The following is a 26,065-nucleotide window of genomic DNA, read 5'->3' as shown; positions in this document are numbered from 1 at the left end:
TCGTACGCCATGTACTGACTGTACTGGTAGGACATCCCCCAGGCACCACAACAGAGTGTACACTCTTCAAGTCGGTCAAGTACATGCACGCCACCATACGGGATCTTGCCGCCGCAGATTTCGCCGTCCATTCTCAGGCATCGTTGCACCGTGCACCCAGTTCGCCCTTGACCATTCACGTCCGCCTGCCCTGCACCGCCTACCCTCCACCGCCTACCCTCCACCGTCTACCTAAAAGATGGCCAGAGCGTTGGGCGGGCTCCCAATCCCGCCGGGAACGTTGAGCGGCACGCTCGTCAGCAGGAACGAATACCGGCCGATCTTCTTGCAGTGTTCACCGAGGGCCTTGAGGTCCCAGAGTTCGCCGATGGGGAGGCCGAAGAGGGAGAGGAAGTACTGGTGGAGGACTATGACACGCGTTAGTCGAGGAAGAAGATGAGGTCGAAACAGTGATGAGTGAAGACAAAGGGGGAAAGGGAGAGGAAATGCTTGGAAAAGGTGGCTTGCGGGTCGCCGCCATGGTCTCTAATTGTGGCCTATGCCCTCATACCTGCTTCCGTCCCTGCTTCGGCTGCTGTGAGGGCGCTTCCAATGTGCTTTCGGGCATATACCCGATCACTTACCAAGCTCTGCAATGCCGCCTTCGCGGTTCCCTTCGTCCTCGACGATCGGGGGCAGCTGCTCAAAGGCGATGGCGTCGCCCGCGACGGCCGCGAAATGGTGGTTCCACACCCACTTTGCCGATTCCCTGACGCCCTTGACGCCGACGGCCTTGTGCGTGCCGAGCAGGCGTTCCTGCTCCTCGGCGGTCGCGGCGCCGAGATCCTCGGTGAAGCCCGAGCGCACGATGAGGATGTCGCCCGGGCGGAGCTCGGTGCCCTGGTGCTTGGCCACGGCCTCGAGGTCCTGCACGGAGATGGCGTGCGAGGAGAAGCAGTCGTACGTGATGCCCTTGGCCTGGGCGTAGGCGCGGTAGTCGAGCAGGACGCCGCGGCCGACCAGCCCGCCCCGGTCGTGCCAGTGGTTCAGCGTGGGGAGGGCCTTGTCGAGGTCGACGTTGCCGAACTCCTGGACGAGTTGGTCGCGGGTGGGTTTGACGCCGTTGTAGCTCAGCCCCGTGGGCTGGTGGGCGTAGTGCACCAGACTGTCCCACTGCGAGGAGCACTGCGTGTTGAACTCGAGTTCGTCGTCGAAGCCGTGCAGGTTGAACGGCCCTTCCTTGAACGACAGCACCTTGTGTTCCAGGCCCTTGCGCGCGAAGCCGGGCTTCTTGATGGCGCCGATCGGCCAGTTGAGCGACACCGACACGCCGTCGCGCGCCTCCTTGAAGGCCTCTTGGATCACCTTGGGCGTGAGCAGGTTCAAGCAGCCGAGATGGTCCTTCTTGCCGCCCTTGTCGAAGACACCCCACGCGCAGCCCTGGGGCATCCCCTCCACCTTGGGCAGGGAGTCGAAGTCGGGAAGGTTGGAATAGTCCGCCATGGTCGACGATGGAGTTCTTGGAAGAATCGAGGTGTGAATACTATTACTGTACTGTATCTGCAGAGGCCGAAGACCCTGGGGAGGAGCCCGGGCCCTAGATATATAGCTGTGTGTACGGGACCGCGACACGAACTTCCGATTCCCCCATGGTCAGGAGAGCTCGTGTCAACGCTCTTCCCTAGCTCGCTGCCTCCGTCATCCCCGAATCCTGTAGAGAGCAGGCGGGGTACCGTCTCGTGCCATGGCGCCGCAGCCCCTCGATTGGAGTTCTAACCTTGTCAGAGCCTCGGGTAAACACAGCACACCACACGGTCTGAGGGTTGCTTGCCATAGCTTCGGTAAGGATAAGCCAGTTGCCTAGGTGCCTAGACTCGAGGCGGGGACGAGGGATGTGGTTTGTGTTACAATCCGACGTCCACGGCGCCCAAGGCGAGACGAGAGGAACGACACTAGGCCAGGACAGTACTGTGCAGGGAGGCTGATCCTGTACAGAGTATCCTCTCCAAGTTTCCGAAGCAGGTACTAGTACCCTGTACGGAGTACAGTCTGGGTACCCGTAGTAGGTACAGTATCACTCTGTTGCCCATAGATACATATATGCCAATCTGTGATGATTGACTAGGGCACACTTCCAACAAACACTGCTCTCTCTTCGCCCGTCATGGCCTGACACCAATCTGCTTCGATGATTCAAAACCGTGGCGAAAACTCAGGTCATCTCGATGGTCCCGTGGACTCGGATCTCCCAGCAACTTCTTCCTCGGTAATGCACGCCTGAGCGGGTATAGTGACGGTCTTGATGGTCTTGACGGTCTTCATCAAGCAAGCGACTCCTTCAACTTGCGCATGTGTCGAAGTATTATATTCTCGGTATGCTCCTGGAAAGAGGCTTCCCTACAGTGCCCATCATAAAGGTTCGTACGACGGCAGAGTCCAGAACGACCTCCCCACCATCCAAGCCATGCCTGAAGCTTCAAGTCTCGTCAACATGGCCAGGTAAGAGGTGCCAGCTGATATTACTAGCACCATCGGCGGGAACGCTCGAGGGCAGCGATGCTATTGTACAGAATGACTGAGTCCCTGGACGAGAAAAGATAGACAAAGGCCGCAACGACCAGACTGTGGAAGGCCTCGGGAAATCCTGTATGGTCAATTGCCGAGTTGGTCGAGGGTGATGCGCGACGAGACCCCGATGTCCTCGTACGCGACCCATGAGAGGGAGAGAGAGTCTTCTCGACATGGTAGGGGAGAGATACGATTTCTTGCTCTGTCTGAAGAAGGCTCGTGTTCGTCGCTGTGCTATAGCTGGTCAGGGAGTCAATGGGGACGAGTGAACAGTAATTCACGCAGACTCGGGGCGGGCGACTGGAAGATTAGGTCGATGGAGATATCTATATCTATATCTATATCTATCTCAATATCCACGTCGGTGTCTCCTTCAAAGGAGTAGTCTTTGCCCTCGCGCTTGAACAGGCGGAGGCGCCTCCACGACGCCCCTTGGCTCGTCGACAGCGTCGCTACGATCTGCTCCCAGCACGACCGTCGCTTTGGCGTGACTACTATTGCCCGGTTGGCACCATTTTACACGCTTACGACTCTTTGCGTGATGAACAATCTTTTCTCGTTGTAGGGGGTGGCCTGCCCTAATCAGAGTACCGTACTCATACACGGTACTGTGTAGACAGCTGGTCCCGTTGCTCAACTGCGTCTATTGTTCGGCCCTTAGGAACGGTACACTCGACCTGTTTTCAAGCAGACTACATTTAAGCAGGGAAGCGTTCGTCGAGTATAAATGCCATCGCTGTGTTCTTGATCTGATACTGTAACCAATCCCTGCCGCCGCGGCACACACCAGAGCATTCAAGTCGTCCACCGTTTGCCGAAAGCGCAGCCCATTGACTCGCATGAGAAGCCTTCTCAAGGTGTCGCACGCTGGAAAACACCGTGCCCGTCTACCGCATCGTCGCGTAAGAGTGATCAGCCAGAACAAGGCTTGCAGATGAAGCTTCTTAACCAAAGCCAGTCCACTACTCATCCTCGTCTTCGCCTTCACCTCCATCCATGAGCTCATCGTTGTCTGCGTCACTGTCGCCAGCCTCGATCCAGACCAGCCGGGTCCCATTGTTGGCGACTTGCCACACCTGTTTGCCGCATTAGTAGGTGGCCCCAGCAGGGAAGAAGGACGATGACACTTACATCCAACAACTCATACTCCTCCATGGTCCTGTGGAACTGCTCACTCGTGAAGCCCCGTGCCGTAACTAGCTCTGTCACTCGAGGCAGACTTAGCTCTCCTCTCGCGCCACTACCCACACTCGCCGCCCCCGACTCTCTCATGCCGCGTATCAGGTCGTATATCCTCGACGAGACCGTCTGGTCGCCGTGGCTGCGCTGATCAGTGTACAGACTCGCCTTGGACACTTCAATCAGCCGCAACGCTTCGTCCACATCTTCGTTGACGACCTCGGTGCTGAATCGCAATCGGGCCAGAGCCTGCGAGAGACGCAACACGCCCAGCAGTGTCCTCGGCGAGATGTGCGTGAACTGCTTCTTGCTCCCTTCCTCGCGCTTCTGCTGCTGTCGCATCCGCACGTACGCGCCCACCATGTACTCGCTCACGGCCTTGGGGACGTTTGGCCGGAACGTGCGCGCCTGGGCAATGTACTGCCTCACTTCATGCGGGGAGAACACGACGCCTTCGCCTTCGCGCTCCGGGTGCCGATTGTGCATGTGGACGTGGCAGACGTGCTGCGCGAGTTCTTCGTCTGCTTCGCGCGAGGGGGTGTCGAGGATGAGGAAGAGGATGTCGAATCGGGAGAGCAGCGCGGCGGGGAGGTTGATGTTGTCCACGGGAGATATGCGCGGGTTGTAGCGCCCGTAGAGTGGATTCGCCGCTGCGAGAATTGACGTGCGTGCGTTCAGGGTGGTGGTGATCCCGGCTTTGCTGATCGAGATGGTCTGTTGTTCCATGACTTCGTGGATGGCGGTCCTGTCCCCATCGTCCATCTTATCAAATTCGTCGATGCAGCAGATTCCGTTGTCGGCGAGGACGAGGGCACCGCCTTCGAGCACCATTTCATCTGTCACGGGGTCGCGCATCACTGCTGCTGTCAAACCAACGCCGCTGGACCCTCGACCCGTCGTGTAGACACCACGGGGCGCCACTTTGGTGATGTACTTGAGAAGTTGAGATTTGGCGACACCGGGGTCACCCATGAGGCAGACATTGATGTCTCCACGGATGCGCATGCCGTCGCCCATCTCTTTTGTCACGCCACCAATGAGTAAGAGGAGGAGGGCCTTCTTGACATCGAGATGTCCGTAGATCTCGGGTGCGATTGATCGAGCCAGGTACTCGTACATGTGCCCCGATGCTTTGAAAGACTCGATCTTTCGAATAATGTGAGGGTCAGTCTTCAGGTCTTGATACGCTTTCTTGTGCTGTGTAATATTTTGTGCTTCGAGATAGGTATCCGTCAACAGCCCGGCTCGGATGGCTCGAAAGCCTGTATATGGCGTGGGCAGAAAAATGCCGTCAATATCGACAACATCACCCGGGTTCATTTGTCGTGCAAGACTTCCATTGCAGTGCACTGTCAATGTCCTTGGAATGTGCCCAACCGGGACCTGATCTGCCATCTCCTGGATCTTGACCTCTTGGAAGGGCATGAACTTAGAGGCGCGGGTCGAAGGAAATAATTGACCCTTGGAGTCGTTCTGTTTGCATTCTTCGGACGGACACATCTGTAGCGGTGTAAATTGCTTGGCCGAGACCGGCTGGAAGATTTCGCTGCCACATCGATCGCATGTGTAAGCTTGAATTCGAATACTGGGCTTGACATCTGATACTCTTGTCGTGATGCCTCGCACAGTGATGAGATGTCCCAGGTGCTCTCCTCGCACTTGTCGCACCGCCAGCGTTTTCTTGCCAGCGTCGGTTCCTGAAGGCGTGAGAGGCTTGAAATTCAGATTATATCTCCTGGTTAGTTCTGCTGGGAATGTCGAGACGGGCGCCGCAGCTTCGGTGTCTGCTTCAGCAGCAGACGCCACTGTTTCGTTGCGCTTCGCCCGCTGGGCCATGATGATATCGAGCACATCGTCTTTGAATCTGGCGTCACGTCAGTTCGGAGGTCCGCCAGACCCAGGCACGCGACGTACGAAATCTCTCTACTCGGTTTGGGCATGATCTTATCGACAGCCTCGGAAAATAGGTCGACATAGTGCTTGGTGTTGTTCGTGACCGACTCGACAAGTCTCAGACGTACTTCGTCTCCTAACGACTCTTCAAACTGTAGTCCTGTTATCAACAGCTCTATTTCACGCTGAGGACCACTTGCGCACCTCGTTCAGATCGTCCAACTCTATCAGAATATTCTGGCGCTCCCGATTCGCTACCTCTTGCAACATGTCCATATACTTCCGCTTCCGTCGGCGTCGTGACCCCGTGCGATCCTCGTCTGCGATATCGTCCATGAAGTCGTACTCGTCACTAGTGTGGTCGCCATCGAGGTGGAGTCCATCGATCGCTTCAGCAGCTGCGTCCGAGGAGGTCTTGGAGGTTTCAAATTTCTCCAGAAAGGACTGGAATGCTGCTAATTGCTTTTCGTAGTCGGCGATCGCTTTGTACTGGAGGAGCGCCATTGTGCCGTCTGGGGAGTGGGAGGGTGGAGGAGATGCTGTTGTTGGATCGATTCCAGCGACTGAAGAACCGCAACTCGTACAGGGGGGCTGGGCTCTGCATGCTCAGCGACGCGTCGTGGCGCGAAAGCAACGCGTAAATTGGTACGGTGGGATATTAATCTTATTGTGCATATTTTTCCTCACGTGACTCTCCACTTCGAGCCGAGGTTCCGACAAGGGCCGAATCCGAAGTCTGCGAATGGTGCGAAGGAGGATGCTCGGACGACAACGTACTCATAGTCTTCCCATGGTTCTTCGATGTTTGGTCCCAGAGAATGTCTTGAGCCAGTGTCCACGCCGTAGTCTTCGCCCTTCGCACTATTGTCCCCGTCACCGATACTGGGCTAGGCGCCTTTCTCCTCATGCCCCGAGTCCACCAACATGGCTCCTCCTGTCCGAGCTGAGGTCGCATTGACCTCCCTTCAGAACTGCTTGGTCAACCTTCCTCCAGGATTAATCGCGTTGATCAGCAACACGAATATTGTAAGCTGTCTGTCGCCCCATCACCGCTTGTGCTTACTCCTAGTTAGCCAGCTCAAAATGTGGTGGTTGAACTGCAATATCGATCTCAAACTCTGTCATCTGGCGCTGTGTCCAGCGGCAACAGTGCCGGGTTTCAACGATGCGCATACGTTGGATGGACTGGAATGCCCAGCCGGACAAGGCCAGCGTCTCTTCTGAATAACGACCGGACTCGACCAGGAAGCAGGGAGCAGGATGTTCAGACAGTTGAGATTGACGCGACATTCGCCAAAGTCCTTGGTCTTGCCGAAGGCCAGAAGATCGGGATTCTCATTCACCTCGATCCACCTGTCGCTCACAGTATCAATATCGAACCCTTGACGCCTGCGGACTGGGAGGTCATTGAACTTCATGCCACATTTCTCGAGCTCAACCTGCTATCTCAAATTCGCGCGCTCCCTAATCCTGCATATACCAGCAGAGCTACCATACAAACGGAAACCGCCCACCCTCTAACATTGCATCTATCACCAACATCAACGGCTAACATCGTCGTCACCTCTTTGGTCCCGCCAATTCCAAACACCATCCCTTTCGCCAAAATTGCGCCAGATGCTGAAGTCATAGTGGCCCCCAAGACCAGACCCAAATCTAGCAGAAGTGATAGAAGAGATGCGAGAAGTACGGCAAGCAGACGCAGTGGCAAGAGTGGCGTCAGCTCAGCTCGCAAAGCAGCGCCCACGAGGCCTGCTCTCTTTATGCGCGCCATTGATCGCTCAGTGGCAGACGGCTTCTTTGATGATGCTTCCAACGCGACACGGACGAACCAGCTATGTGTCTGGATTGGTAGTGACGTGATCGAGTCGGAGAGTCTGAAAGCAGCTACGTGGGTAAACGTCACCATCGTCAAACCCAACGGCATGCGGGCCCAGCTAGACACTGCTCAGCTCAACCGACTGAAAGAGGAAGAAGGCAGTGAAGTCGGGAGACCCGCTTCCAAGATTGTCGCCCAAGTCCTGCCGTGGCCGACTCCTGTAGATGGCAACCATGCCGTGCTGTCCTCTTCTCTTTGCAGAGTACTTGGTGCTGAAGGACTGGTAGGGGTCATCGTCCGCATCCAGGCTGCAAACCCGCCGTTGCCGCGCTATTCGATCAAGAAGTTCCAGTTCTACCCTTTCCTGCCTCTGAATTCGAAAAAGAAAGACGGTCTTCAGTTCGGTGGGGATTCGCAGTCAGCCAAGCGAGCACTGGCGGACAGGTTACGACTGACCTTTGCTGGAGATGACGATCTACTGGCTGGTGCTCTTACTGATGGAATGGTCCTTCCAGCGTCGGGTGACGCGTCGTCTGCGACGTCCTTCGACGGTGGCATCTTGCGATTCAGACGCCCAGCGGAGGTGGACGAAGATCCAGACAATAAAACCCTCTGGGTGGTTGCTCAGGAGCAGGACCATGAGTTTGAGATCAAAGCCGAAGTCGCCCGACCTGTTGAGCTGACGACCTTGTTTCCCACCTTTGCCCACGGCATTCCAACAAAACTACCTACATTAATTGGTGCCGACGGAATCCTGCAGCAGTGCATGTCCAATCTGACATTATGCTCTTCGGTTCTGCTGACTGGTGGCGTCGGGTCGGGAAAGACGTCGCTCGCCCATTGCATATCACAGAGGCTGCGAGAGGACTATGTCTTCAATGTGACCTTCTTCGACTGCCAGAAGCTCGTGACGGACGAGACTCGAGTATCGACGGTGAAGGAGACCTTGACACGGCTGTTCATGTCGGCATCTTGGTGTGCCAGGCTTGGTGGACAGTCTGTGGTTGTGCTCGACGACCTGGACAAGATTTGTCCCAGCGAGACCGAATTAGAAGTCGGCAATGACAACGCCAGGAGTCGACAGATCACTGAAGTGCTGTGTGCTATTGTACGTCAGTACTGCAGCATCCATTCTGGCGTTGCTTTACTTGCGACCGCGCAGTCGAAGGACTCGCTCAATAGCATCATCATTGGAGGACACATCGTCGGCGACATCATTTCGATAAAGGCTCCCACGAAAGAAATTCGACGAGATATCCTCGCATCACTAACCAGCGATGGCTCTTCTCAACCGCAGCACAAGCACACCAGAAACCCAAGCGACACGCAGAGCATGTCCGAAAATTCCTGGATGGATCCATCTAATCCATCGTCTCGACCGACATCTTCCGCTTCGTCCCCAACAAGCGACGGCTTCCGCGTCTCCCCAAGCCTCGACTTTCTCGACGTCGCAGGGAAGACTGATGGCTACATGCCTGCCGACCTGGTACTCCTACTAGCCCGCGCCCGCAACGAAACCCTCACCCGCATCATCACATCCAACGATGACTCCTCCGACACGCAGCCCACACTAACAAGAGCCGACTTCGATGCAGCACTGAGGAATTTCACTCCCTCATCCCTCCGCAATGTAACACTGACACACTCGACGACCACCTTCTCGTCCATAGGCGGCCTCCACAGCACCAGGAACACGCTGCTCGAAACGCTGCTCTATCCGACGAAATACGCGCCAATCTTCGCTCGCTCCCCACTTCGCCTGCGCTCCGGCCTCCTCCTGTACGGCTACCCCGGCTGCGGTAAAACGCTGCTCGCCTCTGCCGTTGCCGGCGAGTGTAACCTCAATTTCATCTCCGTCAAAGGGCCCGAGATCTTGAACAAATACATCGGCGCCTCGGAGAAGAGCGTGCGCGATCTCTTCGAACGCGCCCAAGCCGCGAAGCCATGCGTCCTCTTCTTCGACGAGTTTGACAGCATCGCCCCGAAGAGGGGCCACGATTCCACGGGCGTGACCGATCGGGTCGTGAATCAGATGCTCACGCAGATGGACGGCGCAGAGGGGCTAGATGGCGTGTACGTCCTGGCCGCGACATCCCGCCCAGATCTGATCGACCCGGCACTCCTTCGACCGGGGCGACTGGACAAATCCCTCCTCTGCGACATGCCAGACATGAACGACCGGCTCGACATCCTGAAGGCAGTGAGCACGAAACTGCGCCTGACCCCCGAAGTGGAGAACCGTCTGCTGAGCGTGGCGCAACGCACAGAGGGTTTCAGCGGCGCAGATCTCCAGGCACTGATGTACAACGCGCATTTGGAAGCGATCCACGACCTGCTCGGCGACAGGATGTCCGGAACCGGAACCGGAACCGGAACCTCCTCGCATGCAGCTCACAACAAAGACACTTCCCTACCCAACGGCACGGGGCCCGGCAAACGCCGCAAGAAACACGCCTCGCACGCCAAGCACGATTTCATCCAGTTTCTGTACTCGCCCGAGGAGGATGCGCTGGCCAAGAAATCGCTCGGCACGGGCGCCGCGGCCGCGGAGTCCAAAGCCGCCGTGGCGGCGAAACTGGAGGACCTGAAGATGATGCGCAAACGCGAAAAGGCCGCGCTGAGGAATACCTTTGCGCGTCGCACGTCGGGCTCGCGCGCGGGCACGGGCCTGGGCCTTGGCGCCGATGCCGAGGGAGCGGCCGAGGAGCATGCGAGCGCGAGCGCGGATGCGGACGCCAAGGACGACAAAGTGGTGATATCCTGGCTGCATGTGGAGAAGAGCCTCGCGAGCACGAGGAGCAGTATTTCGCCGGACGAGCGGAGGCGCTTGGCCGCCATATATAGGGAGTTTGTGGTGGGGAGGAACGGGGAGATGCCGTCGGGCCAGGGCGGGCGGGAGGTTGGCGGCCGGACGAGTTTGATGTAAGAAGGGACGCAATATTGTGGGAAAGTATGTAGTGATTATAGTTGAGCAGATGCATTGCCAGCCAGATACGCAGTTTGAAGTCAGGCACACCACATGTGGTTGTAGATTTAAGGAAGAGAAGAGCCGTTGGTTAGCACTAAGAAGGAAATGAACCATCTGGCCCTCCATTCCCGGTCGGTCTCGCGAATGCTTTGGAGGAAAGAGTCGCTGAGTGGCACGGCCGGTACGCCCTCCAGCGGGCTCTCGTGTAAACATGCATGTTCAAAGTGGAGGGGCTGTGGCTTAATCTATGTCATAATCCCCGTATCTGTACAGCATTAAGAAGGAAGAGTCTGCCAAACTGAAATCAAAGTCAACCCCACTCACTCCAGCAGTTGCGGTACGGACAACTAACACAGTCTCAAGCGCAAGCATGGGTATCATCACGTTTCACACGCCATCTCGCGCCCGCCTGACGCCTACTTCGCTGTTGCTCGGCTAATCGCAAAAACACCGACGATAACCACGGCAAGAGTGACAATGGCACCGGGAAGAAGTAAATCATTCGGCACGCCGGCGATGATCTGTGGCTGCTCTTGTTGCTTGTGCTGCTGTACCGCCGGTGCTCGCTTCGATCGAATCGTCTTGGCCACGGGAACTTCTTCTTCTCCTTCATCTTCGTCATCCCCATCTGCTTCTGCGGGCGCTGCCGGTGTCTTCAGCACTGACTCCGGTGGTGTCGGTGGTTTGGACAGCTGGGGATGAGGATCAACAGTCGCGGCAATCGGTGGCTGGGCCGGGTCGTGAACAAACAAGTCGACCTTGTCCCGCTTGCCTTGCTTCGCGAGCAATATTGCGTCAAGAAGGTCTTGGTCGGTGGTGATGGACACGGTGTCTCCCTCGTTGTCCATGTAGCTCAGAGCGTAACCGGCTTTGCCCAGTTGCCCGTCTTCGACAGCGGCTTCGCCTCCCACGGCCTCGACTTCGCCGCCAAGTTTCGAGGTAACTTGGGCGACTAATTCAGTAACCCCGTGGCTGGCGAGAACTTGTATACGATGGACACGGCCGCTGGGAGCTTTGAACTTGAACGGGAAAGGCGCCTCGGTCTCCACCGGCGATTCAATTGAGGGAAGCACCTCCGAGTGGGCATCATCTCCACGGTGTGAGGCTGAATCGTGCGGCATAACGCTATCACCGCGTTCAAAACCGGGCCGACTAGTCTCAGATTCCATCATCGAACGATGGCCGGGTGTCGTAGGGCGGTGGCTGCCCTCACCCGACATGATGGACTCGGTGTCGTTGTCCATTGATAACCAGAATTTGTTCCAAGCGGGACCTTCGGATTCGCCTGAGCCCATGGTGTTGATTTGTTCCAGGGTGGCATATGTCAGTTTGAGGACATCCACCATACCAACGATCTCGCCTTCACCGTTCATTACTGGGAGGTTCAGGTAGTGTCCGTCTGTAGCGCGCTTTAGCTGGTGCCGTATGGGCATAACCATGCGACGACTTACCGTGCATCTTCCGTAAGGCAGCTTGAATACTCATGTCCGTGGGTGCAAAGTCGGGATGAGGCGTCATCACTCTGACCACGCTGCAGTTCGACGGATCAAGACCCGGCGCAATGACACGCAAGACCACATCTTTGCTCGTAAAGATACCAGTGATCGAGCCTTGGTCTTGCACCAAGACTGCCGTGGTATGGTTCTCTTTCATGAGCTGGGCGGCCTCTTTCACAGAAGTCCTGACCGAGACTGTCGTGGGAGGTAGTCCATTCAAGACCGACTCCAAGGTAGGTCCTGACATCTTCTGTCTCAACGCCTCGACGTATTGAATGATCTGTTGGGGCTGGCTCGAGCCGAGTTCCGACTGCACGCCCTCGAGTGCATCGTAAAGCTTCCGAGAGGAACTGTATGCGCGTTCCAGCTTTTCCATGGCTTCGTAAAAGCATTTGGTGATATCAAGGATACCGGAGATATCTTGATTCTCGTCCATGACGGGAAGATGTCGGAAGCCTTTCCTGACCATGAGATCCAAAGCGTCTGTCGCACTAGTATCTGTTCTCGCGCACAGGGGGTTCTTCGTCATGATCTGTTCTATGGTAACCTGGCTGGCTTTGATACCAGCTCCAACTACACGGAAAGCCAGGTCTTTCGCCGTAAAGATACCCGCGATTCTATCGTCATCGTCCGTAACCAGGACGCAGTCTTCTCGCTTCGCGGCCATCAGCTGGGCCGCCTCTGCAACGGTAGTGCTCGGCTTGATCTGTAGAGCCTGGCTGGGTTTGAGGGCGAGGACTGTGCCCGGAGGGGCTTTGCGCGTATGTCGCGCGCGAGCCGGGGCATGTTTCTTCTTGCTGAGATCGGCCTCCATCTTACGTCGGATGGCCTTGATAAACCGTTAGGCACCGATGTTTAAGTTACTGGTTGCCACAACATACCTCATCTCTCTTGCTCTGCTTTGCCCGACTGGCGGACATGGTGGAAGTGCCAGACATCTCGCTGGGTGCCGTTGTGCTCGCGGTCGACTCTAGCTTGGGACGAGGAATGGCAGAGGGAGAGTCCGCAAATGGGAGTTGACCTCGCCTACTGGGCGTTCCTCGGAAAGTACCGTTGACGCCAGACATAGTCTATCAGGCAGATCAATCAGAACGGACTGCGGAAGGGAGTTCACAAATCAGATCGTCTGCTTGGTGATCGATTGGGCTGCACTGACTGAGTCCTGGTGCCAAAGATTGAAACGCAGGTGACCTGCAGGAGACCCGCTTCGAGTAAACAATGGAAGCGGAAGGTTTGGCGGTGGCTTATGTCATCAAGCGCAAATCTTGGCAAATTTGCTCCCACAGATCCGGTCTGCAATTTGACGTTGCCGCTCAATTTGACCATCGAGCCAGCTCATCGACGACACAGCATCCTAAACCGCCAACATGGTCAAGAAGCGAGCGTCCAACGGACGTAACAAGAAAGGCAGAGGCGTATGTCCCATATTTCTCCTGGAAAGACTGCGCTGAGCATGCCTCACATTGATACGGACTAACGTGTGTTTCAATTCCAGCATGTCAAGCCCATCCGATGCTCGAACTGCTCTCGTTGCACCCCCAAGGACAAGGCCATAAAGAGATTCACCATTCGAAACATGGTCGAATCGGCTGCTATCCGTATGTCTATCTGGCCTTCAAATTCTACCCTAATTCAACATCCAACCGAGCGGCTAAGGTCTAACACATCTGCTACGCTACAGGTGATATCTCTGACGCCTCCGTCTTCACCGACTACGCTGTTCCCAAGATGTACCTCAAGCTGCAGTACTGCGTCAGCTGCGCCATTCACGGCAAGATCGTGCGTGTACGCTCGCGAGAAGGCCGCCGAAACCGTGCCCCGCCCCCGAGGATTCGATACAACAAGGATGGGAAGAAGGTCAACCCTCAGCAGGCCGCTAAGACCGCGCAGGCATGAGGTACTTTGATTTTGCAATGGTAGGAATGGGAATAGCAAGTGGTGGTTGGTGCAAGCCCGCGACGCAAGTTAGGTGGCACAGGCAAGCAAGATCGAGGCAGTGAGCCCGGCGGATAAGCTGCAGCGGCTGCTAGATGCCACTTCGAGTACGCGAACGAATATGTGGCATGATAGATGACACAATTCTGCCTAGTGGCAGTTGAATAACTGTCGAATGGCCACCAGAGCGTCAAGGAACTCGCTCATAACAAGGATGCAATTACAAGAGAAATGCCATCCCTACCAATAAATGACCATGAATTGCGTGGTGCAGCAGGAACGTGCGATAGTACCAATAGAAAGATCATCTGCGCTGTAGTGTCGCCTGCCGTGGATCGTCTGTCCTCGCCTTGTTGGACAGCAAGACATCAGACTCTGCTTATGAATCGTGGCCGATCCGCCTCACAACGACTCTGAAAAGCTGCTGTTCTGTTCCGGAAAAAGGTAGGCGCATGCATACATGGTTGAGGGCCAGTTACCTGGACAGAAAGATGCTCTTCGTTACCCTGTTCGCGGCCACGTTGGCCGTCCTAGGCCGTCAGGAATTAACGTGTATGCGGCGATTCTTCTCCAGCTGAGTAGAGCCAGCGACCAATGCTTGCTTCCGACAGCATGCTTTTCCACGTTCATCCCAACGTGAGCGCATTCGTCCCACGCTCTACTTCGAGCAATGCTGCGACTTTTGCCTCGACTGTTCCGGAAAGGTGATACACACCGTGCGTTCGTCGATCCCATGCCAAAAGATCAAAGTCTGCATGGCATCGGGAATCCTTGAGTCTGGTCATCGACTCGGGATCAAGTAGGATCGTGCGGCTGGTCAGTAGCTCTTTCTTGAGGAAATCCATGCCGTTCGATGTACCCGTAAGACTCCGGCATCCAGCTTGCTCTCCCTCACATGCCATCTAGGTTGGGCTGTGTCGTTGCCAACAGACGTCCTGGCCCTTAATGATCGACGCGTGCCTGGGTATTCTCTGTAACCGCAAATTCGTTGCGTCCTCGTTTCCTCCGTTTTCGCTAACAGGAGTTGCGCGTTCTCACCAAAGGCTGCTTTTGCCGAATTGCGGCGGTCATGAAGTGACTGGTCAGCTGTCATGGCCGCGGATTAAGAAAGCCCTCGTCCCGGCGGGTAACCAAACAAAAGTAAGCGAGTATTTATCGTTTCAGCGTACATGAACTCTAGTCGAGCTTAGATGAAGCGGGCTTTCCTGGAACGCGCCTTCGGTTGCTTGTTTATCGGAGCCACTACCTCCTCTTTGCAGCTGGAAGAAGCGTATCATCCGGTAACCCTCCTCTTTTTGTGCCGGGCAGACTGCCTGTGCCAATATCATTGGTCTCTGTGCTCACCCTCCGATGTGGATACACCTCGTTCAAGCCCTCGAAACAATTGTTGCTCACCCATATCTTGCCGTGATGTGGGCCTTCATCGGCATTCTTGAAGTAGTCGTGATGCAGAGCTTGCTCAGCCGTCAACCGTTGCTCCGGATCGTACTCGAACAACTCAGACAGGAGTTGAAAGCCGCGCTGACCTGGTGACTTGTCTGAAGGGTAGCTGGCGTGTTTCAGACAGTTGTTGTACCAAGCTTCAAGTCCACTACCATTGTTGCCAAGTCCACGATTCATGCTGTTGGAACTCGGGTACAGACCCCCAGGCATGCCGCCACGGGAGACAATCAGCGACTGCAACTGCGGATATTCCGGCATGTCGACCAATCCTTTCCAATTCTCCCGGCGAGGCATGCCCAGAATCTCTACGATCTTACCCATCTGGTTTCTTTGAAAGGGCACCGTCTTCTTGCTGTCCATCTTGGTTTCTTCACCCTTGAAAATTGGCCTCAGGCTGAGCAATTCGGCAAAAATGCAGCCCACAGCCCAGAGATCTATGGACGGAGTGTAGTGTCGTGCGCCTAAGAGTAGGTCAGGGCTTCGGTACCAGATAGTCACCACAACCTTGTCACCGGAGTACAGCGATGACAGTGGTTTGTGGAACAGTCGGGCAAGACCAAGATCTCCGATCCGCACATGGCCTGAGCTGGTCACCATGATATTTGCTGGTTTCAAATCACGATGGATGACCCAATTCTGATGGAGGTAGAACAGGCCATTGAGAAGCTGGAATAGGATCGACTTAATCATCGAAGCAGGTATGGCTCGCCTAGTTGGTTGCGTATGGTGATGGATGATCTGCAATAGATCATGCTCGCAGTATTCGAAGACCATGAAGACACATTTATCTTCCAGTATAATTTCTGCCAGGTGTACCAGATTCGGATGCGTCAGTTCAGTGCACAGAGACATCTCGCGGATGGCCGATTGAGACAGCCCGGTGTACTGCACATTGTCGCCCTCTTTCTCTGGTTTGAACCTGTCCGTGTCAGAGCAGGGGAGAGAGATGGACGGGGGCACATACTTCTTGATGGCATATAGCTCTTTCGGTGGAGACGTCCCTATAGGACTCGAGGGATCACCCTTCGGGTTCTTCTCCACCGCCTTGTACACTCGACCATAGGTGCCACTGCTGATGAAACCTATGATATTGTACTTCTGACCGATTTTGACCTTGGAGGTATAGCTATTTCCGGGCTGTTTCTTGTCAAGACCTCTCAGGCCATCTATAACACCGGTCAGCCGGGTCGCCTCCCGGAGTTGGAGGCCCGCAAGTAGTCCTGCGGGGCCGGCAATTGGCTCGCGTTTAGGTATACACGGATGGAAAATCTACCTTCGAGAGCAGCCAGCTGAGTCGTCTTTCGCAACTGCTGGGCGATGTTCAGGCTTGTACCGGGACGAGACATTCCGGGAATTGACATGGCCTGAAGAGATACCAGTAGAAAGTTTCTTTCGGGCCTTCCGGATTATGCGTGGACCGACATGACCACAGGAGCTCAACAGCATAGGACAAGCGAGTCCGCAGTACTGTTTAGGGCTTTGGTATCATACTTCGGATTTGCTGCGAGTGCTGGTGGTCGGGCAGAGTCGGAAGTCAGCGACGAATCTTGGCCCAGGCCGACGACGGTGGCAAACTAGTTCAATCGCTATAGCAATGTCAACGCTTCAAGAATCAGACTCTAGATGGTCGAAAGAGGTGCGTAGGGGTTATGGTTTGCGGCAAGGCGGCAAGCAAAAGAACCAGGAGGCAATATGATCGACACTAAGCGATGTCTTGCGAGCGTCACGTGCGGGCCTCGTCGTCGCTCGTCGTACCTGCCCTGCCAAGCCATCGTACACATTCGGGCCAATAAGGCTGCACTTTCCCTGTTTAAGGTTTGCAAAGGGCTTGTTCCTTCATCTCCATCCAATATCGCACATGGACTCCTTCCTCTTTGGCCATCGGAAGGCGCCGCCCACGCTTGCTTCGACCATGGAGATCTCAAACAACTCTTCTGCCTGTCTGCAGGCCGACTGCGCGGTGACGCTGGGATCTACACCACGACGCGCGCTATCACTACCCTTGTTATCGTGTCTTAGTCCGTATTATAAGGTATGTTTCCTTGCGCAAGAACTTGTTTTCAATCTGGATCCGATCACGCGAGTGTCTCAAGATGGGTCGAGCCATACTAACCAGGACCAGCAGTGGCTACAGAGCCATCAAGCAAGCGGCTCTACCTGACCCCTCCCCAAATCCTCCCCAAAGGAGTCCCATGGCTCCTCCACAGTTGAGCGGGCTCACGCCGTGTCTCCTCTGCTCCATCGGCATTGTCACGCTCGGCCCATTGCTCTTTGGCTATCATTTGGTAAGACTGGCTACGCCCCTTTCGTCAGACATGCACTTACAGGCACCAGGGCGAACTCAATGCACCGCAGAAAGTCATCACATGCAAAACGGACGAAATCCCCGGATATGTCGCTCTCGGGCTCCCACAGTGTCTCCCAATGAATGCCTTTGAGTGGGGGATGATTCAGGCAATGTTCACAGTGGGTGGGTTCTTCGGTGCCATCTTCTCTGGTACCCTTGCTACAAGCTTCGGACGACTTTTTGCCATGAAATGGGCAGCGTTTTTCTTGGCTAGTGGACCTATTGCAGAAGCGCTCGCAGGCAAGATGTGGTTGCTTGCTCTTGGCAGAGCACTTTCTGGTGTTGGAGCTGGTGCAGCTACAGTTGTGTGTCCTTTGTACATCTCTGAGGTGTCACCCCAGAATCAACGCGGGTTCTTTGGTGCCTTCACTCAAGTCCAGATCAACTTCGGCATCGTTGTGGCTCAGCTCTTGGGCTACTTTTTCTCAACATCGGGCAAGTGGCGTTGGATCCTCGCTAGTGGCAGCTACATCGCCGGGTTGATGTTCTTTGGCCTGACCATAACTCCAGAAACTCCCAAATGGCTTGCTGCAAACAACCGGCCTCGCATGGCACGGGGAGTATTGCAACGGCTTCGAGGAAAGAATGCCGACATTCGGGAAGAGATGGAAGCCTGGGATATGTCAGGAGAAGCCGAAGAGGAGAGCCTTCTCGGACCTCCGCAGGGTCCTCGACCACAGAAACACGCCAACATGTCTATCATTGATGTCATCAGAATCCCCAAGTACCGACGGGCAGTGATTGCCGTGACGGGAACCATGATGGCTCAACAGCTCTGCGGTATCAACAGCGTTGTCATGTACAGCGTCGCCATCCTGGGAAAAATCATGCCCAAGCAGGCCGGCCTTATCACTGTTATTGTTTCAGCTGCAAATGTCTTGATCACCTTGTTAGCGTCACCCTTGCCCGACAGGATTGGCCGCAAAACCTGTCTTCTTATTTCAATCAGCGGCATGGGCTCGGCATCAGCTATGCTTTTTGCAGGATTGGGGCAGGACATTGCGTGGCTGACAGTTGTCGCCATCACCCTCTTCGTCGCCAGCTTTGGTGTAGGACTGGGACCGGTTCCATTTATTCTCACAAGTGAGCTTGTGGGCGCGGAGGCCGTCGGAGCAGTCTCGAGCTGGGCACTGGCTAGTAGCTGGTTGTCCACCTTCCTCGTGTCAATGTTTTTCCCTATTCTGAACAATGTGCTTGGAAACAAAGTCTGGTGGATCTTCGCAGGAGTTGCCTGCTTTTGGGCTGCTTTTGTCGGTGTCTTCGTGCCAGAGAGCAAGGGCAAAGCGAGTGCAGAGGAAGTCTGGAGACGAGTGCGACACGCGTGATCAGGCGTCAAGACCGGTGTGAATGTCCTTGATGGGCACAGGTTTGGGTGCGTCCCCCAAAGCCTTGACCCCTAGGCTACTCTCTTGTGGTGTCTGGGTCACAGTGGCATATGAGAGCATGACAAGTTGGCAGAGGCAAATGCAGAGGCAGAAGTACCCGTGATTGGACTTGAATAGCCTGTATTATTAGCTTATTGATAGACTTCGGGTCCTCCTGAGGCCGAAGGTCTCAAGAGATGTATTGTTACTCGCCATGCTGCATTCGTCGTGTCCTCTGCTCGGAACAGATGGAGTGCGGCTTCTTCGTCTTGTCACAGGGCTCTTACCATTACCAATCGTCACTCGAGTTTGGAATCGTGAGGTGGAAGAAAACCGGCTCGGATGGAAGTCGCCCCGAAAGCTGCAGCCGGTGGATTGCCGCAGATTCACGCAGAGCCACGAGCTTCGAGTCTTTTACCCCGCATTACGAGTACGTGTCCAAGGTTCGTTCATTGTGGCTTCTCCACATCTTCTGCATTAGATCTTTTTGCTTTTCGCGCCTCGTGCCGTGGACCTCTCGGCTGTGCGAGAGGCGTCACTCGTCCATCACTCATGTGTTCTGGTCAACCTCCGGCCAACCATTCTTTGTGGCCTGGAGCGATGTCGACGACATGCATTTTGCGGTGAAGAGTCGTGCTACGTGGTTGGGCGTATCCCTCCTTGCACTTCTGTTCCGTAACCTGGACTTATGTCGGCAGTCGAAGCCGCACCGTTCAAGGGTTTGTCCATCCTGAAGCTGCACCCGGCACATCACAGACGTTGACAGCTTGCCCTGCCGAGGTAGAATCTCTGCAGCAAGACAATTGTTGGCCCGGTCGCCGCGATGGATTTGGAGCTTGGCCACGATTTGCCTGGTTACCCTGGTCCGCATGGTAGAGCGTTTCCGGATCTGGAAGCTCGAGTACACTTGGGCTCTCTTTGTCCGTTCAACCATCTGCACTATGTCACAGAGCTAAAGTAAATCCAATGCTGGTACCTCAGTCGAACAGTGCTGCTCCGACCGGAGCCCGTCGCACGGTATATATGGAGGCTGCTGCCGCGCCAGTACACTCTTGCTGCTGTTTTCTCCCAGCAGGAAGCCAATGGTCCAGTTCGTTGCGGTCAAGATGCCATTTTCCTGCTTGTCGTTGTTAGCGGCGCTTTCGCTGCTCCCTTCGCTTGTCCTTGCACAGAGCTCCCTGCCGCAGGTAGACTTAGGCTACGAAATCCACAAGGCCATCAGTTTCAACGCAAGTGCCACTGGCTACGGGCCAAAACATACTTCTTCGAGGCTAACAATGCGAAACAGCAAACTGGACAGACTTACAACTTCTCCAACATACGATATGGTCAAGCTCCCGTGGGAAACCTTCGCTTTGCCGCTCCCCTCGCACCGGCAGGCAGAAATGAGGTCGTTCAGAACGGCAGCGTGGGCAGAATTTGTCCCCAAGCTGGCCCAGCCTGGTCTCCTGTCGCAGCGGAATTTCTGCAATATCTTGTGGCAGGCAATGCATCCGCATTCAACCTTACCGAGGCAGAGCAGCAACTACAAGCAGCTTCTCAGAATATGTCCACAGCCCGGATCGACCCGAGGATGACGGAAGACTGCCTGTTCTTGGATGTGATCGTGCCTAAGAAAGTCTTCGACGGTGCGCGAAGCAGAATCAAGAGACGCCAAAGCAACGGTGCGCCCGTTGTGGTCTGGTAAGTTCAGATAGATCTTCGTCCATATTGCGGTGACTGACCCGAAGCAGGATCTACGGTGGCGGGTACACAGGAGGGTCGAAGGGAGGATCCGGTAACCCCAGTGGTCTGATAGCCTCTAGCCAGGCCGGTGGTGGCGACGGTATCATCTTCGTCGCCATGAACTACCGCCTTGGGGCATTTGGATGGTTGGCTGGCCCTTCTTTGCAAGCTGCAGGAGGAGTTTCGAATGCTGGCTTGTACGATCAACGTCTCGCGCTCCAGTGGGTTCGGGACCACATCCACTTGTTTGGCGGAGATCCGAAACGCGTGACGGTAATGGGAGAGTCTGCTGGAGGTGAGTGCACTGGGCGCCTTGCTTTTCCGAAGATCCCTGGACTAGTGGCTGACAACTCGTCGAGGTGGGTCGATCGTCCACCAGATTACAGCCTACGGCGGCCAGAGAGGTGTGCCCTTCCAACAGGCTATCTCCCAGTCGCCAGGTTATCTACCCATATCATCATACTATGTCCAGGAAAATACCACGCAGGCATTTCTGTCCTTGTTGAACGTTAGCACCATCGAAGAAGCGCGCAACTTATCGTCCACGTCCCTTATGGTCGCCAATGCACAGCAAGTTGCAGCTTCGAGATATGGGGGCTACTCGTATGGACCTGTCGTTGATGGCATATTTGTCCCGGCCTTGCCGAGCGTCCTCCTGAATGCCGGGCAATTCGCCAAACACGTCAAAGTCATGGTATCCCATATGCTCAGCGAAGGTCCTTATTTTACTCCACCCAACGTCCAGACAGATGATGAGCTAGAAGCTTTTATACAGCTGAACACTCCTGGATTCCCCCAGGAGCTTGTCAACTATGTTGTGAAGACGCTATATCCGGCACGATATGACGGAAGCCAACTGTATACTTCTCCGATTGAGCGAACTATCTTGTTCATAACCGAGACATCGTTCGTCTGCAACAACTATTTCCTCAACAAGGCCTACGGCAATCAGACTTACGCATATCAGTTTGCCGTTCCACCAGGATTCCATGGCTTTGATATTCCCTATACCTTCTACAATGGACAGCCAACGAATCAGACAGCTGGTATGATTGCACCTGTTGGGGTGGCGCTTCAGACGTACCTGACCAACTTCATCATGACGGGCAACCCGAACGGACGAGGGATGCCGCCGTTCCCTATGCAGGGAAAGAATGCCAGCATGAACTCGATTGGTACCACAATTCAGCGCGTCAAAGATGATACCTCCAACCAGAGGTGCGCTTGGTGGCAGAAGGCACTCTTCGCATAAGCAGTGGCACGGCGCCTACTGACAGAGTAGTAGGCTTGATGCACCGCAAATGATGATCTATTTGACCCGAAATTTCTTCACCTCCTACCACTGAGTTCTGCGCCTGCGTAGTTATTACTGATAAACAGGTATAGCCTACGGACGGCCTTAGTCTTCAACGACGTGGCAACAGTCCAGGGTCGGAAACCCTTACCCGCGTGTCAGAATCGAATCGATGTTCTGGGATGGCCATGCTGAATCTGTGAGAAGTAAAATTGTCGCCTGAGAACTGGCTTTCATATCTGCGTGCACTCATACACCATACACGTAAAGAGGTATGTTTTTCGTCCCGAATTGTGGCTCAGATCAGCCGACTTTGTTGCCAACGGGATCTGGGTCGACAGGAACAATCTCTAGCAGTGCAGATACTAACCTGGAATAGTAGTGGTCTTGTGAAGTCGTCTGAGTGTGGAGGAGGAGTTTACTATCATTGCAGGCTCGCGCATAACATCAGTGTCCTATTGTTACACAAGCCTTCCTTCACTTCAGCTTCAGTTTTTCTTACCTTCACAGCTCAACCCAGTCAACACCGAGTCTTAAACTCATCAACACTCCTTGTCGCTGTGTCGTCCCTAGAAGACGTCTACGACAACTCTCACCATGATATCGACGCTATCAATGGTCAGTGCCATTTTGCAGCTTCTCTGCGTGAGATGGTCCACCGCCGACTACGAAAACGGGAGGACGTTCCAAACTGCGCTGCAAGCATTTACAACCGGATGGTATATGCCTTACCTGACGGTTACTTAGCAAGACTGCCTCACGCAAGCTGTCAACGCTTCTCTTGCCGGCTGCACCGAACTTTTCCCTCGACTGTTTCTGTCAGAATGGCTTCGCGACTGTAGCCTTCGACTTTTGTCTCGCTTTTGACTCTCAATGCGACTCTGGCCCTGTGAAGACAGACAGCGAGGACTTCCAAAGCAATGTTCTCTGCAATCCCAATACCGACAGTGGCTTCCCTTTCACCGCTGTGAAGGGTACCGAGACCGTCACTCTTGAGCTGGGCGCAGACAGCGGAGAGGAGACGACCACGGCCAATATTGACCAGGAACACGTGAGACTGACGAGTTCTGAACATTGTCGTCGTGCGAGGCTAAATATACAACTTGTCACAGACTACGACCTCGTCGTCCGCACCTTCGTCTAGCTTTTCCAGCAGCTCTCCGGTCACCGTGTCCGCCTCTAGGACCAGTCCTACCTTCAATACGCCTCCGGTGGCAACACGATCGACTCCTGGCATAATAACCAGTGTTTCCACAGTGGTCGTCGACTTATCCAGCGTTACATCTACAGGCATAACCACAGCCGGCACATCGACTGAAGCTACAGTCACTACTGTCGTTGTGGTAGCAGCCGCTTCCACCCAAATCACGTCCATGTTAGTCTGCGTGTCGAGTCTTTTGACGACCTGGGTATTCGCCTCTACCCCGGATACATTCGGTTGGCCTTGAGATGGCAGGACAAGGCCTCGCCGTGTACCGTCGTCGACCCGTGACTGTGGTTTCACCACGAGAATCATCATACTGTCGCTAGTGTTGGATTTGAATGACTCGGAGAACTTATTGCTGGCGTTTTACAATTGCAAGAACGGTTGCGCCGATAGCAACACAACAACGACATTTTCAAGATCATGCTTTCTTCACCGGCCAATGTCTGCGCTTCCCTGCGATCGTGCCCTGCAGATTCGAGTCTCACAGTTCGGAGCTCGTGCCTCCCAGTAGCTACACAAAATATCTCCGGTAAGTGTCACGCTACCTCTCTTTGTGCGTCCTGTTCCTCTCCCCATCCTACCATACCTCTTCTGAGTGGTGGCAGAAGACATGATGCAAGCTACCTATTGATTCCGCTACACGCCCAGCGTCGGCCGGTATGGAGCGGAATGTCTTCGACAGTCATCCATGCCAGCAACCTCACCGACAGTCTGTTGAGAGCGCGTTGAAGAGCAAACTCAGGTTGTTAATGTGCTCGATGGCGACGATTCTCCGTCTACCATCCTCAGCATTTCTCGAGATCTCCGAGATTCTAAGCTCGGCGCCGGCAAATGTCACAAGGCTTCGCTGTGTCCATCCTCGAACTTGCAGCATGACATATTCATCGGCACCACAACAGCATCCGGTATCACGCTCATGAAGTTGGAATCTTACGCAGTCAATGTTCAGGCACTTCATTCGACTCACGATGGTTCCCATAAGATTACCCCCTTCCCTCGTGCCTTCCTTCTTTCCTTCCTCTTCCTCCTCCTCCTCCTCCTCCTCTTCCGCCATCACTTTTACTTCGGTACCTTAGCTTTGCGCTTCGACACCTGCTCGTAACTTCTCCCTGATATCCTTAGACCTAATCTATACTCGTTTATCCTCGTGCTACAATGGCTTTATCTAACACTATTATTTACATCCTCCTGCTCAGCGCGAGCTGCACATTCGCTCAGTTTGACAATCCGAATGCGATACCGTCGACGGATCCGGTACGTTTCTTTCCTTTGTTGGAGCGCCACTCTGCAAAGTCCGCCTCTGACTGAAACGAGGCAATACTCTCAGGGCTCCTCTGGGTCCCTCAGTCCATATGATCACTCGTCCTCTCCGCACCAACCGAACTCTTATGCTTCCCCTTGCCCGCCATCGACCTCGCTGTCTGTGGCCTACTCTCCTCCCATTTTTCCCTCGCCACTTATGCCACCCACCTCCTCAACTTCATTATCGATAGGTGCGTCACAAGCCTCCACCTCTCAATCGACAATTACCCTCGCCACTACAACGTACTCCCCGACCGCACCCTCGTCTACCACTCAGTCGACCCCTGGGGATTCCTCTTCAAGCATCCCTCCTGTGTCATACTGCGCTGGAACACTGCGCTGTCCGCAAGGCGACACACTGAACTCAGCTACAGACACAATCACTGTCACCACGACAGCATCAATCACAGTCTACGCAACCTCGAGTACGAGCACTACCCTTTCTTCTGCCTCCCACTCGGCAAACATCGGCCCAAGTTCACCTACATCGCCTCCCCTACCTCACGCTTCCGATTCCACAAACACTAGTGTGAGTGCTCCTCTGCTTCCGACTTCTCCTCCAGTGCCAACGCCAAGACCAACTTCATGTGAGGAGAGCAGGGGAAGCACAGAGGTGGAGGGCGAAGGTAGCACTCACTCCGCAGTCATCACAATCTCGGTAGTCCCCATAAGTCCCGGCCCTCAGAGCGATGCAACAGGTGGGCCAAGGATCCCTAACACCACCGTGACAGCGACAGTCCCGACGACCATGTTCGTGGCGGGTGGAAGTGGCACGGATGGAGGGGGCCCGGTGGCTAGCAGCAGCAATGATGGGAGAAGTGGTGGACTTAGCAGTGGTATGAGCACCACCATTAGTGTCTATGGCGGACGACAGCCATCCAGTAACAACGGCGGAACTGGTGCTACCCCTTCCAGCCAAGCTGGCGTTGGCGGAGGCAGTACTGTTCCGGGCCAAGCAACACCATCACCGTCAGCGCCTTGGCCTCCTCCGCCAGCTCAACCTTCGCCTCCTGTCGTGTCAGGGGCGACCACTCCTCACGCCAGCACAAGCACCAGTATACTCATGACCATGGCCACGAAGACGAGCACAAACACCAGTCCACATTCCAGCGTGAATTCGAGTACACTGCCGTCACAGACTGGCGGGGCTATGGCCTTGCGAAATACTTATGCCCCCTTCTTTGCTGCAATCTTGGGCATTCTCGTCTGGATCGTGACGTTGACGCTATGATTGTGGTGTCTTGACGGGCGTGAGGGATGGTCGGTTAGTGCATCGGTTTCAGTGGGCAATGAGTGAACGAAGATGACCACGATCGAAACATGGCTGCTGCAGGGGTTGAGGTCAGTGATACTGGACCTTGTTCTGTGGTCGGCCAGATCATTCGGATCGGGGCTGTCATAGGAGGCTTTTTCCTAGCGAATGAAAACATACCTATGAGCATGGGACGGGTAGCGAAGGTCTTTTGACTACTACCTCGTAGGTACCTACCTAGATAGGCGTCTTGGGCCGCGTGGAGGTTCTGCCAGACTTCACGCCGCGACTGGA

General features: G+C 54.9%; 8 protein-coding genes across 8 annotated transcripts; 4 read left to right on the top strand and 4 right to left on the bottom strand.

Annotated features, from left to right (window-relative positions):
* Positions 1 to 231: 231 nt before the first annotated feature.
* G647_09997 (uncharacterized protein) lies at positions 232 to 1,482 on the bottom strand (the record flags this gene model as incomplete). The annotated part of the gene is made up of 2 exons (XM_008725989.1): positions 232 to 407; positions 624 to 1,482. The coding sequence occupies 2 exons, from the start codon at positions 1,480 to 1,482 to the stop codon at positions 232 to 234; spliced, it is 1,035 nt and encodes a 344-aa protein (XP_008724211.1).
* A 2,027-nt stretch (positions 1,483 to 3,509) lies between these two features.
* Positions 3,510 to 6,123, bottom strand: G647_09996 (uncharacterized protein; the record flags this gene model as incomplete). Its single annotated transcript, XM_008725988.1, has 4 exons — positions 3,510 to 3,623; positions 3,679 to 5,590; positions 5,641 to 5,771; positions 5,824 to 6,123. The coding sequence occupies 4 exons, from the start codon at positions 6,121 to 6,123 to the stop codon at positions 3,510 to 3,512; spliced, it is 2,457 nt and encodes an 818-aa protein (XP_008724210.1).
* A 420-nt stretch (positions 6,124 to 6,543) lies between these two features.
* Positions 6,544 to 10,364, top strand: G647_09995 (uncharacterized protein; the record flags this gene model as incomplete). Its single annotated transcript, XM_008725987.1, has 2 exons — positions 6,544 to 6,645; positions 6,693 to 10,364. 2 exons carry the CDS (start codon positions 6,544 to 6,546, stop codon positions 10,362 to 10,364), a joined length of 3,774 nt encoding a protein of 1,257 aa, XP_008724209.1.
* Positions 10,365 to 10,822: 458 nt separating this feature from the next.
* Positions 10,823 to 12,969, bottom strand: G647_09994 (uncharacterized protein; the record flags this gene model as incomplete). The annotated part of the gene is made up of 3 exons (XM_008725986.1): positions 10,823 to 11,805; positions 11,858 to 12,731; positions 12,784 to 12,969. 3 exons carry the CDS (start codon positions 12,967 to 12,969, stop codon positions 10,823 to 10,825), a joined length of 2,043 nt encoding a protein of 680 aa, XP_008724208.1.
* Positions 12,970 to 13,269: 300 nt separating this feature from the next.
* G647_09993 (40S ribosomal protein S26E) lies at positions 13,270 to 13,798 on the top strand (the record flags this gene model as incomplete). Its single annotated transcript, XM_008725985.1, has 3 exons — positions 13,270 to 13,317; positions 13,398 to 13,500; positions 13,584 to 13,798. 3 exons carry the CDS (start codon positions 13,270 to 13,272, stop codon positions 13,796 to 13,798), a joined length of 366 nt encoding a protein of 121 aa, XP_008724207.1.
* A 1,281-nt stretch (positions 13,799 to 15,079) lies between these two features.
* On the bottom strand, positions 15,080 to 16,626 carry G647_09992 (uncharacterized protein; the record flags this gene model as incomplete). Its single annotated transcript, XM_008725984.1, has 3 exons — positions 15,080 to 16,199; positions 16,245 to 16,446; positions 16,554 to 16,626. The coding sequence occupies 3 exons, from the start codon at positions 16,624 to 16,626 to the stop codon at positions 15,080 to 15,082; spliced, it is 1,395 nt and encodes a 464-aa protein (XP_008724206.1).
* Positions 16,627 to 17,373: 747 nt separating this feature from the next.
* G647_09991 (uncharacterized protein) lies at positions 17,374 to 18,952 on the top strand (the record flags this gene model as incomplete). The annotated part of the gene is made up of 2 exons (XM_008725983.1): positions 17,374 to 17,565; positions 17,615 to 18,952. 2 exons carry the CDS (start codon positions 17,374 to 17,376, stop codon positions 18,950 to 18,952), a joined length of 1,530 nt encoding a protein of 509 aa, XP_008724205.1.
* Positions 18,953 to 20,537: 1,585 nt separating this feature from the next.
* Positions 20,538 to 21,968, top strand: G647_09990 (uncharacterized protein; the record flags this gene model as incomplete). Its single annotated transcript, XM_008725982.1, has 3 exons — positions 20,538 to 20,674; positions 20,725 to 21,011; positions 21,076 to 21,968. 3 exons carry the CDS (start codon positions 20,538 to 20,540, stop codon positions 21,966 to 21,968), a joined length of 1,317 nt encoding a protein of 438 aa, XP_008724204.1.
* Positions 21,969 to 26,065: the final 4,097 nt, after the last annotated feature.

Source organism: Cladophialophora carrionii, assembly GCF_000365165.1.
Source record: "Cladophialophora carrionii CBS 160.54 unplaced genomic scaffold supercont1.12, whole genome shotgun sequence".
NCBI lineage: Eukaryota > Fungi > Ascomycota > Eurotiomycetes > Chaetothyriales > Herpotrichiellaceae > Cladophialophora > Cladophialophora carrionii.
This window is presented reverse-complemented; position numbering and strand designations above follow the sequence as displayed.